Source organism: Miniopterus natalensis, chromosome 2, assembly GCF_054644295.1.
Source record: "Miniopterus natalensis isolate mMinNat1 chromosome 2, mMinNat1.hap1, whole genome shotgun sequence".
In the NCBI taxonomy this organism is placed as follows: Eukaryota; Metazoa; Chordata; class Mammalia; order Chiroptera; family Miniopteridae; genus Miniopterus; species Miniopterus natalensis.
The window spans coordinates 52541365-52559493 of record NC_142082.1 but is presented as its reverse complement, the minus strand read 5'-3'; the positions used below and the strand labels follow the sequence as shown (position 1 = coordinate 52559493).

Sequence of the window (18129 nt, the reverse complement as noted above, 5' to 3'; positions counted from 1 at the left end):
CTTATTTGTGAGAATCCTAAGTGAGGTTAACCTGGACCCGTTCAAAGATGTCAGCTTGCTCGTGATCTGTCAGGGATGAGAGATGCTTCTGAATCACCAGTTTGGCTCTTGGGGGGTAGAGACCTAAGGAGAATGACAAGAGATAAGTATTAAACAGAGTGTCGCGGCAGAAGTCAATGTATACAATGTATCGCAGCTTATTCATTTGCGAACAGGCTCTGAATAAATCTTCTCAAGGAGAAGTGTCCCTGCCTACAGCAAACCTTGGATACTACAATGAAATCATGAAGACATGATGGAAAACCTCATCTCCAAAATCATGGCCCCCGTCAGTGATCCTGAAGTCAGATTTATTAACAAAAAAATTTCTAAATGATATCACATCGACAGCTTAACTGGATACCATTGAATATAGTACGAATCTGACCGGCCACCATAGGAACTTAGGGTGAGTTAACGTTATCCTAGTTCCTGACATGGAAAGAAAAGCTAAACACCAGCCTTGGCCAAAACCTCTAAGAGTAAAACTTGGCCTTTAAAAAGGAAAGAATAACTGATAACTTTAAAAGGCAGAGCTACAGTTTAGACAGGCATCCCTTCCCCCTCATGCAGGTCTTGTTCTGTTGTAATAAAACTTCAAGGACAAGATTAATATTTAGTGACATTTTTAATGGCATCATTTTACCAAGAAATTGTTTACTTCTTTAGATCATGTTATTTATATATCTATCACACTGTTACACATAATTTATATTAAATCCTTGGGAAAAAAATTTTTTCCATGAAAACATTGCTGTTTCTGTAATTGTTTTACAAAGAGAAAGTATAATTCATATTTACAATGATTCAAATAACCATCTATTTTTAAGGACCAGATCTCCTTGACATAGTTAAGTGCCACTTATAGTATTGCCACTATACTTTGATTAGAAAGAGGATATCTAGCTATAAATAATATTTAGTGAACCTTATAGGTAATCTGGTGATTTAAAAATCATTGTTTTAAAATAATTCACTGTTTTAGAATTCCTTTTATGGTTGTCAGAATGTACACAGTGCCACCACTGAACCCGTTTTAAACCACTCGTATGGTATATACTGGGAATCAGAAAAGAAAGCATCTGAAAACCTCAGCTCCTCCTTTCTTTGTGCAGTTACAACAAAATCCTGTGAAATTCTCTGTGCTCACACACAGAAACAGTGGCACTGAGATTCATTTTGGTATGTGAAGACACTACCACAGCTCATTTGCTGGCAAAGCCTACGTAAGTGGTTCCTTAGGCAGTACCTTAAGAAACTGATTCACGTGATTGTATTTGTTTTGTTTTATGTTGTTTACTACTCCAGTGTCCTGTGAACATGCCTGGGAGGTAAAAGATTAAAAAGGGGATTAGTAAAGAGGGCAGTTGTTTGAAATACATAACTAAATCCATAGCCCCAGAAGTGACTTTAGACCATGATTTCAGTAGAGAAACTGGGAACTGCTGGCATTTATTTTCAAATTATACATGTCCCCTCCGCCTCCACCACTGCCAATCTGATGCGACTTCCTTCTTCTCCCCATCTTGGAATCACAGATTAGTGAATTACTGATCCTGAGAGCCAAGTATGTTATTTATCCCTCACGAATGTTAGTGCAGGGAAACAAGGCTGAGGATAATCGCTGCATCTCCATGATGCACAACATCACTTTAGTTTCACATTCTGAGGTTTGGTCCTCGGGAGCTGGAGCTCCCCTCAGACACTGTCTCCTTGATTCCCTGGGGTCCGAAGGCATGGCCGGCCCTGCTCCTCCCGGTCTAAGTGGGGAGACTCACTTGACCTAGGCACAGACGATTAGCATGCTCACCAGCTCCCATCAGCATGCTTACCTTTCTTTTCTTTTTCCCAATGAAAATAGAACTCATTAATGCAGCCAAATGGACTGACAGGACACTGTAATCCTCAGTAAGTGATGTGAAATAATATTTACACACTACTTTCAAATACCTTCCTCACTAAATTTCTATTCCTAAGAATTTGTGTTGAATCTAAATGTGGTCTTTTCCAGCTTTACACTTTGTGCCTAAGCATAAGACAAGTTTAGAATTCATGCTGCTATCTTACTTAGATGAAAATGACTCTCTGGGAAACAGAGAGAGGCCCAGGCTTCAAGGCAGGTTGGCCCTGAAGATCCTGCCTTCTCAGAGTCCCCCAGAGAGAAGGCGTCAGGCTGCTCTGGAAACAGATTGAACAAGTTCAAATCCTGGTTCTGCCCCTTCCAAGTACTGTGGGTGTGGTTGTTATCACATACTATGTGTCTCAGTGCTCAGTTTCCCCATGGGTAAAATGCAGATTAAAAACAGTACCAATGTTTTGGGGTTTCTATGTGGATTAAATGGACTAATATATGCAAAACACAATAGTATCTAGACATAATAACTCCTATTATTACTTTTATTGTTATTATGACAGCACTGCCCTGTCTTACGCTCTCTTTGCCTGATGTCAAAGGGAGGGGCAAAAAAATCATAACAGAAGGTATTATCTGAGGCCTTTGGAAAATCACCTGCATGAATCTTTCTCTGGTCAGCATGGGCCCTTCCTTTGCTCCCTTCAGGTACATGCATACTTTGCAGCTAGGGAAGGTTAAGTTTTTAGAGTTCCTTCAAAATTCTGGGAGGGGCCTTGCTCATTCTGGATTCATAATTTGAATGCTTTCTCTTTAAAACTATAGGTGCCACAATTCAGGTGCCACCAAACTGAGGTCCAGCCCTATAGATAGCTCCCCTATCGTGTTAGAGCCAGCTTCTGACCGACTGTCTACTTGTATGAAGGCTTAAAATTTTTTTTTTGTAATAGAAAATATATTTTTAAATGCACTACAGTATAATTTTTAAAAAGAGGAATACAGAGTTGCTTCTTTACTGTCTATCGAGCTTTGTCTATATAGACATAACTTATTTTTATAGTGAAAGGTTTGAATACTAAAAATACAAAGGGGAAACTATTACTAATCATTATTCTATTAACACTGGACATATTTGCTGCCAGTTATTTGCTTTATATTTGCTTTATATTTTTTTACCCAAGTAATATAAGTTCTACATTTTAAAAATATTAGAACATTATAAATAGAGCTAAATTTGGCTTTTATAGAATCAGTGGGCTCTGGCCGGGAAGGAGGAATCTCAGTTCAAATGTGAGAAGACATCAAGACAGGCCAAGCTGAGAGACATTCAGCAAAATAACTGAGCAATACTGGTAATATCAAGGATCATAAAAAGACAAGGAAAGACTGCGGAAGAGTTGCAGACTGAAGGTGACCAGGGTGAAATAACAAATACATGCAATGTAGGACCCTGATTCAAATCCTGGAACAAGAAGAAATGACATGAATGAAAAAAATGGTGAAGATCAAATGAGGTGTTTAGTTTGGATAATATTATTGTACCAATGTCAATATCCTGTTCTGATCATTGCACTGGGCTATAGACGATGTTAACAATGGGAGTGGGTGGGGAAGGACTATTTGAAAGCATACTGCAACTTCTATGTAAGTCTAAAAGTAGACCAAATTAAAAAAAAAAAATGTTTAAGAAACATAGGGTATCATTTTATGTATTTTTCCAGATATAGCATCAAAATATAGGTGTTATTCAGCAAATTATTTTTTCACTAAATAATGTAATTTTAAGATGTATCCAAGTTGATAAACAGTTAAAATTCATTCCTATTCATTGTTCCATTGTTTACAAATAATACAACCTTGAAAATAAAAATGTCACCTTCTGAATCTATATGAATTTCTCTTAAGATATGGAACTGCTGGTTAACAGGGTGCATGCAATTTTAGGTTAGTGAGCTTCTATTAATTGTCCCCTAAAATAGCTATGCTAATTCGTACTTCCATCAGTATCACATAAATGTATTAATATCCCTACAATTTCACCAACAGTTAATCTGATGAGTATCTTGTTTTCATTTTCATGTCTCTGACATGTTGTATGATTGAGCATCTCTTCATTTTTATTATTGGACCTTCTAATATCCTTTTCATGAGTGTTTTTTTAATATGATTTGCATAATTTCCTACTGGTGGTTTTATCTTTTTCTTATAGATAATAAGAGTTCTTACAAATTCTGAATATCAACCTGCTATTTCCTCATTTGTCAATTCTCATTTAACTTCCAAGTAAGCAGTTGTTGTATAAAAATTTTTAGTTTTATAAGGTCAAATCTGTCAATGTCTTCTTTTAATAGTTTTTGCATTTTTGTGTCTTAATAAAGGCTTCTTTGTTTAAGGACATAATATTCTTATTTTCTTTTAATGATTTTAATATTTTGTTTGTTTACACATTGAGGAATTTGATCCATTTACAATGAAATTCAGTAGAATAAGTAAAAGGAACCTTACTCTCTTTGGATAGCAAATTGATCCAACATTTGTTGATTATATGTTTGAAAATAATGTGCATCTTAATGTACATTTTATGTCCATAAAATTATAATTACAAAATTTAAAATCTGAATATTACATTTAAATAGTCCTTGATCACACAGCTGAATGAATATTCAATAAACACTCACCATCAATTCTGCCATGTGCCTATGATTCTGCCGCTTACTGAAGAGAAACCACAATCTGCATTTACAATGGCCAGACCATGCTCTGCTTTGTTCTCCCCATCTATCATAGCATCTAGCATGCTGAATTGCATTTCCTGGCTCACATGCCTGTCCTCTACTCTAGTCTGCAAGCTTTCTGAAGGCACAGTCCTCACCCCAAACACTTCTGAACCCCCAGTGCCTAGCACGGTGCCTGGTGCATAGGGGATGCTTACCAAGTGTTTATTAAATTGTTTTTTTTTCCTAGTGCTGTATTTTTCAAACTTTTTTGCTTGTAAGAGATACCAAGAAGAAAGGGAAGGTGAGTTACACAGAGTCTCCTCTTCCCTCATGCCCCTCCCACTCCTCAGAACACTTTTTTTTTTTAAACCTGCTTTATGATATCACATTTATTTTCTCCGTCATGTTTAAATGTCCCTCAAAGCCACACAAGTTTCGTTCCAGTCTTAAACATTTAGGGAAAAGGCATACATCATCAAGTGAAAGTGTTTGAAAAAGGAAAGACTTTAACAGTCGACATTCTGAGATGGTTTTGCCACTCCATTCATTTAACAAATATTTGGTCAGTTCCCACAGTGTACATAGCACAGTCTTAAGAACTGTGGGAAATACAAGTTCCTTCCTTGAGTCTGCCTTCAGAAAAAAAAAGTTAAAAATAAAAAAGAGAGAGAAAGAAAGGGAGGGGGGAATCAAGCACCTAGGAGAGACTGACAACACAAATTTGCTTCGATGTGAGAAATGCTTCTTTGGGCCCTTGTTTTACCTTGAAACAAAGAACCTTTCAATGACAGTAGCAACTTTCTCACTTCCCAAGTGCCAAAGCCAACTCCTCTTTTGCAAAGGCCAAGTTATACTGTACCTTCAATCCTTTCACAGAGCTTATGCAAAGAGTGCATGGGGCAGGCCTCGCACAGCTTGACCTGGGTCTTGGCACTCTGCAGGGCGGCCGCAGTACTGAAAGCCTGTTTCAGTGTCAGCATTACCTCATCCACCTACAGGAAGAAACAAAACTCAGGTCTGTAAACGTCTGTGTTCATGTTCATGGTAACACATTACAATCCCAACAGCAATGTGAGACTTCATTGATGCTGACTGAATAATAAATAATGGAACTTGGATGACTACAGACCTCTTAGAAAATTTTGTCTTCAAGTTAGACCTTTAATTATACAAATAATTGAAAGCTGGATAAAATAAGACCATTTTATTGATCTGTTATTGAATGTTATTTTCGAATCCCACTCAATGTTATACTAGCACAGGCAGTTTGATAGTCAATCAGGTCTCTGTTTAAGTAGTTACTCAAAGATCGTTTTAGAAGTTTTAGCAGCAATATATAATGGACAACAAAATAGGTTTCCTATTCACTTAATAGGAATATCACCTATTTACTTTAGGGTATCACCTATTTACTTTAGCCTCCTGGACCATTTTTAGTGTAAAAACAAATAAAATATATTCAAGCAAGCTTCTGTGGAGAAATTAGTTCCATTTAAATAATGCCAGGGAAGTCTATGAAGTCTGCTCATCTTTTCTCTGTGGCTTCTAATTTATTATCACTTTGCTTCTGATTGTTAACAATAAGAAGTTCTGATATTGTGTTGTCTAATAGCTGATCTCACCACTGGGCCAGCAGCTTGAAAACTGCCAGCTACTTTCTTCCTTGCTCTTCCAATAACTCAAGTAAGTTCAAATCTAGCATTCCAGTTTCCTGGTTATTTCTTCAAGTCAACTACCAGCTCATCCTCAGCATTGTTAAACCAACTTCAGGCCACATGGCCTTCTCTGGGATATGAACATCGTGGATGTAAGGCATGGTTTTCCCATGCACTGCAGAACTGTGTCAAAGTCTAAGCTCTGCATGGAGAGCTGGGGAGCACTAGGGGGTCCATCAAAACTACCTTTGATATTCAAACCATTCACCATGCTTGTAAACTGCTGGGTGTTTTTTTTTAAGACTCTTCTCCCCCTTCCCCTATGGCCTAGTTGAAGAATAATCTAATATGTAAAGGATTTAATCTACTTCTGCATTTGAGTGTATGTGGAACCTAGACTAAAAAGAAACTTTATTCTTCTAATATTACTAAAAGAATAGCTCGAACATGAAGTAGCCAGTCACTATTCAGTTGCTTTACTAGGTTATCAACTGTTTAAAAGGCTTATGAAGCCCAGCCAGGCGTGGCTCAGCAGTTGAGTATCAACCTAGGATCTGGGCGATCGGGGTTCGATTCCTGGTCAGGGCACATGCCCGGGTTGTGAGCTCGATCAATGACTCTCATCATTGATGTTTCTATCTCTCTCCCTCTCCTTTCCTCTCTCTGAAATCAATGAAGATATATTTAAAAAAATAAAAATAAAATTTTAAAAATAAATAAAAGGCTTATGAATAACTTTATATCACTCCATGAATTAAAATGAATTATTCATAAAATCTGTTTTTTTACACTGTGATGAAAAATAAAGATTGCCAGTTCTTGAAAATGGAAGCCCTACATATTTAATGCCTTCACATTTTGATCTCGTTTGACCTGTTATATACTCCAAAGCAATTTCAATTACTTATGCAAATGTTTATTTATTTCTGTTTTCTTGTTTCTCGTTTATTTAAGGGCTTAGCTTTCATATAGGTTTATTATTTCTTATTTAGTAATATTGCCTTGTAAAAGGCCTCCAATGGAAATACTAAGCTTTCATGTTTTCTTGTCTATTTTTAGATGAAATGAAAGGCCATTTTAACATTGTCTGAAATGTGGTTACCAATTTCTTCCAGCCGTAGACATTACTAAAAACTTTATTTGACTTCTAAATTTTAAATGTTTTATTTTTTTAAATCCACCCTTTTTCCCCCCATATGGCTTATAAGTTCTATCACGGGATCAGAGCAACTATAAGTTCAAATTAGTGTAATATGAATAACTTGTTTTTGTTTAGATACAATAAAAACTCATAGGCTGTGTTAAAAGGTTAAAAGTAAAGAAACTGGCCCAGCCAGAGTGGCTCAGGTGGATGAGCATCGTCCTGTGCACAGAGTGTTTGCTGGTTCAGTTCCCGGGCAGGGCACATGCCTGGGTTTTGGGTTTGATCCCTGGTCGAGGCAGGTGCAGAAGGCAAACGATTGATGCTTCTCTCTCTTTCTGTTCCTCTCTCTGAGCATGTGAGGATTTAAAAAAAAAAAAAAAAAAAGTAAAGGAAATTTCCAGTGAAAAGTACAAGATGGGACAAAGAAAGCCAATTTATGATATTTAGGTAAAAATCCATAATAAAAATAATGCTCATAAACATTTATACACCAACTTAGGTATTTTATAGCATTTTAGAAAAATCTAAGAATCATAGAATATGTAAGAACTTCAAAAGATTATCAAGTCTAATTCTCCAGAAAAATTTTAACCTGAGTCTTGGTAGTCAGGGTCTTTTTTGTTGTTGTTGTTAAACTTTCCCTGGTTATACTTTTTGTTATTGTCTGCATCTGTGGAGTTTTACTGTTTCCCTATCTGTAAGTAGTAGTAACTTCCATTTTTTCACACCTTTTAAATCAATTTTGGAGAAAACAGAAATGATATTTTCTATAAATCTCAAGGATTGGTTAAACAAAATTAACCTGCCTACCTACAGCTATTTTACAAAAGAAGGCAGGCAAGCAGGCAGGCAGGCGGGCAGGAAAGAGGGGAGGAAGGAAAGGAGGGAGGGACGGGTACTAAGCATCTAAACTTCCAGTATGACCATCCAGGGCCCATCAGAACACTATACTACTTATCAATTCACAGCAATTGCTACAAAGAAGAAGAAGAAAAAAGAGCAAGTTGTATATTCTTTGTACTCATAGAAGTCAGCATGTGTGGTTTTGCAATAGTTACTTGTCTTACACAACTGCCAACCCACATCAATCATAACACTGCTTAGACCTATAATATTTAATTGACTGTTTTGTTCCGCATGTCAGCTGCTTGAGCCGTCCTCTATTAGGCAGGAAATTTACATTTTTCCTTTAGCCTGCAGTTCTGATGTCTCACTATTCAGTTAAGATGACTTTTGATAAAATTAGAGTAAACAGGGTGTCAAAGATTCTAGCATGGGCCTGTTTTAAGAATAACGGTGCCAAAACGGAGTCTAGTCCAGCTTCAATGTAACAGGAAGACATTCTCAGCCAGTTTAGTCTGTTGCCTTAGTCACAGAGCTTGTTAGGGTGGAAAAATGCAGCACGTTCCCAGACTTTCTACTCTGAATCCGTTTCCAAAACTCATTCTACATGCATGAGGGTAAAACAAAAATACTAAAACTACAGGCAAAACAAAACTTTTAAAGAGGATGGAAATAAGAAAGTTTTACAGAGTCTTCCTTTTACTGCATATTATCCAGCAATCCGAGATGAACCAGCACCCAGAAGGGGATTGCTCGAAATTAGGAGTAATACACTTGATCACTCAAAATACTAATCACAAGCACCTGATACCCTAGAAATATCAGGGAGATGTGACAAGAATACGAATGGTCCCAACCCTGTGGGATTCACAATCTAGTGGAAAGTTGTGAACAAGTAGATGAGTGTGGCGATTTGCAGGAACTGTTAGCGACCTATGAACAAGGTGTAGCAAGAGCCCTGACGACAGAGCAGTGAAAGCCAATTCCTGAGAAAGGGTGTCAGAAAAGGCTTCACTAGAATGTGATATTTAAGCTGGGTCCTAGAAAGTACATGGTAGAAAAGAGGAAGTGGACTCGGGTCACAGCAGAGCAAGGGCAGGCATGCTTCACATTTAGTCCACTGAAGCAGTAGGAAAGAGAATAGAAAAACATAACTAAGGCACAGCACCGTCTCCTTGATTAGTGGCAGGGCGGACTCTTGAGGCCCACATGGTCTCCTTCCCACCGGACAGTATAAAAGCACAGAGCCCTGGCTCTGGCCTTCAGACACTGCAGACTCCTCCCTCTGTGTGAGGAGCCAACAGTGACCTCTGAACTTCAGCTACTCTTGTGTGAGCCCCAACCACTCACTTTAATCCTTTGTGTGGTTTGTCGCCCACACAAACCATTTGCTGATTCAACAGCCAACCAAATAAAGGCGACATCACACCGGTCGTCACACCAGCCTCCGAGGTCTGGCCTAGAGAACCGCTCAGGGGACGGCACAGCATGTGAGAGGGCACCGTCATGAAAGGTGAGGCCTTCCGGTGGGGACTGAAGGAGAACGAAGCAGGCCCTCCTGCCGTGCTCGACCATCGAGATTGTTGTCCCTCACCAAGGAGGTATAAACTGGTTTTGGATGGGGAAATGTGAGCAAGAAAACTATAGCAAAATACAGAAAGTGGATAGAGGACGGATTAAGCCAGTGGCAGGGGGACTAGTTAGGACACAAATGCAATAGTGGAAGCAGACAAATGCCCAGAGTCAGGCAGCAAACGGAGAGAAAAGGGAGGCGAGATGGACATAAGGGTCGTTTCCATCTTAACAGAATTTGGTGAACAGTGGATACAGAAGGTGAAGGAGAATGCATTGTGGTTTCTACACTGGGAAGTTGGATAAATGGAGCTGCCAAAATAAAATATGGGATATATGGCAAGTTTGGGCAAAGGAGGAAAGTAAAGGATCCAGAACATGGTGGAAGAATCGGTCTTAGGTGGAGAGAGGGCTGGAGAAGGGAAGTAGTGAGAGGGGCGAGCTGAGCAGGGGCTGGTGAGGAGTGGTGGCAGATTATCCCACATTATCATTCTACCTATGGCTTCCTTAGCTGGCAACTTCCAGTGTTGTTCATTGGTTCTCTTTGGCTTTCTCTCTCCTGCTTCCCCAGGGGTGCTCACCCACTCCCCCGCCTTCACCTGTCATCTACATAGCAACAATCCTCAAATTTCTCTCTCTAGTCCTGAACTATTACAGAGTGGTCACCTGGATATTTGGATTTTTCACAGATGTGGTTAATCACCTAGAGTGAGAAGAAAACTTAAATGGATCTCTCTCGAGTAAGAAACTGTTAGTGGTGAGAATGCTACAATCCCTAGAGGAAAAGGCTGAGAGCGAGAAGACATTAGTCAGAAAGTGTCTTTGTATCAATTCACTTCCACATCTTCCTTATTCCCAAACTCAGTCTCCACACTGAGACTGTGGAAGGCAAGAGCTGCACAGGAATCGTGCACAGAGGAAACGAAGAGGAGCGCCTGGCTTCTTTGAGTATGTCTCAGTGGTGTGTGGAAGAAATGTTTGTGGATTATTATATGCCTAAGAAAATATCTATGTTCAAATTATGGTGATATATCCGCATGTTTGTGTTAAAATGATTAGGAAAGATAACACAAGTGGAAGAATAAATAAGAAATTGTAGGGGACAATATCAAAAAATTTTTATTCACTCAGATGTATTTCCAAGTTTGCCTTACATATTTCTTCTCAAACTCCAACAGCCCCCATAAAAGGGTGGGGGGCACTGAAGATATGAATTGGCTTTCAAAGTCCAAAGAAAGAAAATGAAGGCTAAAAGAAAGAATGTAGTGTTTTCATAGTATGGTGAAGGCCTGGGGGGGTGGGGGGGGGAAGTCAAGTGGAAGGAAAGGGGACATCTGTAATACTTTCAACAAAAAGATAATTTTTTTAAAAAAAGAATGAAGTGTTTTAAAAATGGACAGGGCTAATGAAATAAAACAAAATCATTCTCTAAAGCATCATATATTCTGAATGTTACAGCAATTAAGAGAATAAGAGGTCAGTGGCTCTCCTTATCTTCTTACATGAGCAATGAAAAAAGTAACAGCTCTTCTATTATTAGTCTTTTCCTACCTTTTAAAAATACTCCTGGTAAAGACTAGATTTGCTAAACTCAAGAAAGTATCTTGGCTTCAAAATTACCATGACAATTTTTGTTTTTCCTATTGTTGTGCTGTTTTAAAGAGCAGAAATCTATTTCTAGGTATCCTGTCTTTTTTCCACTGATGGCTGTTCTGTGAGGCTTGGGTCGTAAAAGACACATCTCCCATTAGCGGGAGTCTGGCCACCACTTACCAGAGATTCACTGGCACACTGGAACACGTAACAGATATACTGGCTCAGCCCAGGCTCCGGTGACTCCCGACAGATGAAGCCAAAGTGATCGACATGCTTTATTCCCTGGGGGGGGAAAGAAGTGGGTGTTCATGGGAATATGTCCTTTTAATCAACACTATGGAAATCGATATCAGTTCTATGCTTCCACACTTCTACCAAACTCCCTACAGAGCTGTGATGGGGGACATAATGTCATAACAAATTTATATGGTGGCCTTCTGGTACATAAAATAAAGGGTGAAACCAAAAACTCATTTTTTAAAATTTCAGATAAATGCTGTGTTTACTCAGGGTCACAGGAGGAAAAATATGATGGCATGATCCACTGTTTCTCATAATAAAACTGCTACTCAGTGTTTGCAGGTAATCGAGTTTTCAATGTATTGATCTTCTTAGAATAAGCCATCTGGTGATTCATTATAAGCCCTGTTTCCATGAGGCTAATAATCAGAAAAACTACATCTAACAATGCTCTAATTAAATGGCATGCAATTCCCTAAAGTGTGCATTAAAAATACAAGAATATTTGTCTATTTACAGACATTAAGGAGCCACACCTGCTAGAAGACAATACATTAAAGAAATTATTGCAGATGTCAGTTATCCAAATTCATAAATCACTGTATTTCCTGAATGCAGGCCAAATAACCTCAGCTACCCTTACTTAAAAGTTCTGAATCATTTGTAAATCTCAGCCTGAATACATACATACCAATTAGTAGATAGTACCTTGTTATTTTAATAGCAAGCATAGCGCTATGAAAAGCCAGGTAGGCAAAAATTTAAAGTTCTCTGGCAGTCAGCCTAAATCCCAATGAGAAAAAAAAGTGTGGGTGTGTGTGTGGGGGGGGGGAATGGAGTCAAACAGATTTGAGTTTCAATCTTAGTTCAACCTTCTATTAGGTAAGAGACATTGTGTTGGGCTGCTAGTAATCACCTCTGAGCCTCCATTTCTCATTATAAAAGAGTAGTAATGGCACCTATTGCAAAAAATTTTTGTGATTCGGAGCTGAGAAATATCTATCACAGTTCCTGGGACAAGGTTGATAAATGGTAACGACTATTCTTGTAATAATAAACTCAAGCTATCCAATAGATATGGAAAAAGGAAATCCACTCTGATAAAAAGAAAAAAGTCAGTAGTGAGGAGTGAGGTTACCATTCATGAGGTGAAAGTCAGCTCCCCCTGGTATAACTCGTTAGAGATTAAAGAATGTCTTTTACTAGCTTAGTACTAAATGGGAAGAATTCATAGGCCCTGATTAGATCACCAAGTCTTCATGCAGTAGCACTGTTTCCAGTAAAGAAAACTACTCTCTTACTCCCCAGGCTTGCCAGGGACACAGTCCTGCAGATTCTGAAGAACAAAACATTAGTCGGTGTGCATGTGTTAAAAAGCACGCCTATTCCTGAATGTGGCCACATTACATCAGTTCAATTCTGTGAAAGTAATAAAAGCAGAGTCTCTCAGTGAGGAGCAGAGGTTAACCTGACAATTATTCCATTCAAAGGCCTGTCCACAAAGTTCTGTCATATTTTTGTTTAATTCATTTTCTGGATGAGAATGTCAGAATAGAAAGGTTACTTGAAAAAAAATAAAATCACATTTGAACTGCCAGTTTTACATATTTGGTTTGGCTGGTATTTTGTTTTGCTTTTTTCCTTTATCTATTTCTTTTCCTTTGGTATTTAATGAGCATTCCCAGTTTTCTTACTGAAAGGCCAGGGGACTGTGGGGGTGAGAGGCACTTGTTAGGATGATTCTTCAGGCTTTGGGGGGCAGTAACTACACTGGTTTGTACACCACTCTCTCCCCAGTACTTGGCACAAGGCCCTAGATATAGAAATATCCACTCAACATTTACTGAATACCTAAGTGTTAAGATGTCTCATAGCATCTTATTGTGATGTTCTACAGAGTAAGACACCACAGAATAAGACACCTGCCCTCGCAGAGCTTAGGGTCTTGCAGGGACTCCTAGCAAACAGATAATTATGAGAATGCTCAATAAGTGGATAATCTTTCTACACAATTTTTTGTCCTTTAAGTACAAATTTAGAAATTTGCAATATATTCTTCTTGTAGAGAGATGCTGTCTCTCTGTTATCAGAGTAGAAAATTTTTACCTTTATAACATAATTTTATGTCTCCGTATAATAGAACAAAATTAAACAGCATTAGCTGAGGCTGAGGTGCATAATTAACAAGATATACAAAAACCTGTCATTTTCAAAGGGAAAATGTCTGAATATCATACCTATAGTAATACTAACTTCAAAAAAAAAAAGCTTTTTAAAAAGATAGTCTTGATTTTCAACATTAAAATATAGGAAGAGATCTTGGCAAGATCAGGTCCCTGTAGGTACATCTAAGTCACCTTGCTAGGAAAAGAAGTTAATCCTCCTGAATTCCAGTGACCTCCTTAGAGGCATCCTTGCATTTTAACCAGCCCATATTTAGATTTAGATACTCCCTCTACTCCAACATCTTCAAATTTTTTCCCTATGTTTACAGTATATTTAGGTAGTTCTAACTTTTGGATAGATATTCTAAATTATCAGGGTGGTACTCAGGACACTAGTTTGTGCCAAATATAACCCTGTACACATTTAGCTGTATCAATTATTTAAAAACTTTCAAATATACAGTTTGTGAATTAAAAATAAACAAAAGAACAAAAATATACCAAAACTTTATTTTCAAAACTTAGCATTTACATGTATAGAAATGGAAAGTGCTGGTTCTCCTTTTCCTGCCTACTATGGTGTAAAGAGCAAGCATGACTCAGTAATACCCACAAGTCCCACTGCCCAAGATTTGGACGAAAGTTATCTGTGAAGGTATTTTTTAAAAGAATTCATCACCACAAAAATTCCATCAGTGGAAGGAATTTCATGAAGTGACACTACGAAGAGAAAGGGTTGATGAAAATGAGAACAAACTATTACGATACTGAGGAACCTGGACAGGCTTTTGTTACCGACACAGACAAAAACACATGAACACTCTCAGTTTAAGACATATTCATTTAAAAAGTTTAAATTAAAAAAAAATAGCCCAATTTGAAGATGTTTAAGTCCAGTTACTTAGTGGTTAATTTAGAAACAAGATTTAGTTGGTTTCCTCCAAGCTATAATCTACTTCAATACATACCTGGGAACAAGAAGAGATATCTTTAAAATTCTTTTCAAGCACAACTGATTTAGTGTCTGGACTGATAAGGTTAATCTCAAATCGCCCAACCTTAAAAATAAAAATATTGCAGTTAATTTCAACACTGAACAACCTAACATCTTACTTTTCGATTAAATATTCAACTAATATAATAGATTCAAATGCTATATCCAGATATACATATTCACATGTGCCTCATCATCCAATCCAACCACTATTTCAACTCCAAATATCAGCTGCCTCAGAATACTTTTTCCTTTGTCTAAAAATCATAAAAATAATGGTCTTCATTTGGAAGATACAAGAAACCATTCTTTTTCAGATTAAAAGTGATTGTCTCTTCAAAAAAAAAAGCAACCTTTCTTTACTTTGTGACTTATAAAAATACAAATTATTTAATTATTAATTTATAATCATACTTTCTTCCAAATGGTCAACAAAGAGATATACTATTTGAGTAGTTAATTAAAAATTTTTAAATACACAACTATTCAGAAAAATTAATGTCATGGGCTGTGGCTAGCTAAGAATAAATCCTATAGCCCAAAGAAGAGGGGAAACAGTTAACATATCACCAAAGGCAAGACAAGAGACACTTTAATAATATGCCTAGAGCAATAATAATAAGAGGAACAACAAAACTAAAGAACTCGTGAACTTCCAAGAAAGCAAGTATTACACACAGGGATTGTTTACCGAGTTATGCTGTGGAATTTCCTTTTCCTGGGTTCTTTACAACAGGATAAAAGGACAGCCACTCTTTTTTTTTTTTTAAATAAACTCTAATCTTACAAACTCAGGATTAAAGAACTTCTAGCCCAGCCGGGCGTGGCTCACCGGTTGAGCGTTGACCTAAAATCCTAGGCGATTAGGGTTCGATTCCCGGTCAGGGCACATGCCTGGTTGCGGGCTTGATCAATGACTCTCTCATCATTGATGTTTCTATCCCTCTCTCCCTCTCCTTTCCTCTCTCTGAAATCAATAAAGATATATTTAACAAATAAAAAAATAAAAAGAACTTCTACAGGGCTTTGTAACAAATTGTGCTCTTTTACGTGGAACTTATTTTCTATACCCTGCACAACTTCAAAAACGTTTTGTGATTAAGACATTATCTTTCACACCTGTAATAAACATAGCTTGCACCGAATTATTTTAATCCCTGATCCAGTAAATCACCAGGCCTGTGGTGTTTCTTTAACTTTCTCTTTTGTGTGTAATCTCATCTGAAAATAAACCAATGAGCCTCGGGGCTTTTTTCTCTCTCTAGGAAACTTTTTCTCTCCTCTATACCTAATCACACTCTCCAGATTCACATCTTTAAAGCCTCTGTAGCACGAGGCCTTCGGCCCTGGCCAGGTGGCTCAGTGGTTGGAGCGGTGACCTGTACACCGAAAGGTTGTGGGTTCGAGTCCTTTTCAGGGCACATGCCTCGGCCGCGGTTCACCAGGAGGCAGCCGATCCATGTTTCTCTCCCCCTTCCTCTTCCCCTAAAATCAATAAACATATCCTCAAAGGTGAGGATTAAAATAAAATAAAAAAGTGTGAAGAGATAACCGCCCCTTCAGGGTCCCACATGAAATAAGGGAGTCCTGACCCAAGGTGACCGTGGACCCCCATAAACAACATGGCTTTCTGCAGCTATTTAAAAACCAGCACCATTCATTTAAGAATGCCCCTACGGCAGACTGTCGGAGATATTAAGAGTAAGCTTCTTGTCCCTACTCCTGCCACTAATTTCCCAGCATGCTCCTTTCTTACGACTCTCTGCCCTGCTCCCTCATCCCGGCACCGCACAGCCCACGCCCGCCGCTCCGCCCCCCCTTCGCTCCGCCCCCCGCCTTCGCTCCGCCCCCCGCCTTCGCTCCGCCCCCCGCCTTCGCTCCGCCCTCCACGCCTTCGCTCCGCCCCCCGCCTTCGCTCCGCCCTCCCCGCCTTCGCTCCGCCCTCCCTCCGCGGGCCTCTTCCGCTTCCCAGGCCGCGAGAACGGCAGGCTGGATTCTCGCGGGACCAGGCGGGGGGAGGGCCGGCGCCGCGCGGCCCGCCGGGCGGCACCTGGAACAGCATGGTCCTGTTCTTCTCCGAGTCCGAGGGCTGCACGTGGCTGGGCGCGCTGGCGTGTCGCCTTCGCGGCAGTGGTTTCTGGCTGTTCTCGTGGACTTTCCTTTGCAGCACTCCCGTGACGCTGCTGCACCGAGACCGGAACTCCTGCTGTTCATCGAAGCCCGAGTCCTCCAGGATCCGCTCAGGGAAACAGGCCCGAGCGGCGGCCGGCGCAGGCTGGCTGGCGGCCGCCGGTCCGGCGGGGGGCGCGTCGGAGAGGCCGTCGCCCTCCTCCAGCAGAACGTCCGACGGGGCGCCGGGCCCCTCGGCGTCGCACAGGCCCGGCTCGCCCTGTCCCCGCAGGCGCTGCCGCTCGTGCAGGCTGAACTTCTCGATGCAGTCGTCGATGAGGCTGGACGGGGCCTTCTTGTGGGTCACGGTCACCTTGCCGCAGTACAGGACTTCGAACTTCTGCGAGTTGTAGAAGGCATCCTCACTGTCTTTGCTGGGCTTGGCATCCTCTTTCATGGCGGCTTTGGACAGCTGCCTTATGCTGCCGATAACGTCAGGGACCTAAAAAATAATGTAAAATACTCATTTCCGCCGACTCGTTAGAGATGATGCATGTTTACCTAGACCTGTTGTTATCACACTTGAATGCACTCCCCTACTAAATGATAAAACACAAAGTAACCGACCCTACATAAGATAAAACAAATATTACACTATCCGACATAAATGACTTAAAAGCAAGGCTGACATTTAATGATATCAATATTATACACTCCCATTGTACACGTATTCATTTCCCAAAAACAGAATGATATAGGCCACTATTAACCTTTAATAAATCATAGTATATCCTTTGAGTACTTTTAAAAGTTGGTTTAAGGGGTCAAAAGTTAAAATCAAGGGGAAAAAATACATTTAAAACAAGTGTAATGACTGAAAAGTACATGAGTAAATAAATAAATAAAAAGTAATTAGGAGCCTCAGCTGAAGGAACCAAAGTTTCAACAATGACGATAAAATAACTTTACAGATGGATAGATTGAAATCCAGACACCCTTTATCAGCATTAGCCATCAGGAAAGACTCAAATTAAAACCACAGTAAGAGATTACACACCTATAAGAGTGGCTAACATGGAAAAGACCAAGAGCCCACTGGGATGTGGAGCAACTGGAACCTTCATTCGCTGTATTCAGAAACGAACAATGGCACAACCACTTTAGAAAACTGTTCAGCAGTTTCTTAGGAGGGAAGCACAGACT

At 39.5% G+C, this 18129-nt stretch overlaps 1 protein-coding gene across 2 annotated transcripts in view; it reads right to left on the bottom strand.

Annotated features, from left to right (window-relative positions):
• The window catches only part of TBC1D4 (TBC1 domain family member 4), a 167665-nt gene that overhangs the window by 50179 nt on the left and 99357 nt on the right, over positions 1 to 18129 (bottom strand). For both annotated transcript variants that reach the window (XM_087814297.1, XM_087814296.1), the window contains exons 2-6: positions 16868 to 17428; positions 14792 to 14881; positions 11596 to 11700; positions 5468 to 5600; positions 32 to 123 (exon numbers count right to left, since the gene is read on the bottom strand). In XM_087814297.1, coding sequence (XP_087670423.1) covers positions 32 to 123; positions 5468 to 5600; positions 11596 to 11700; positions 14792 to 14881; positions 16868 to 17428 — 981 coding nt within the window. The remainder of the gene's footprint in view (positions 1 to 31; positions 124 to 5467; positions 5601 to 11595; positions 11701 to 14791; positions 14882 to 16867; positions 17429 to 18129) is intronic.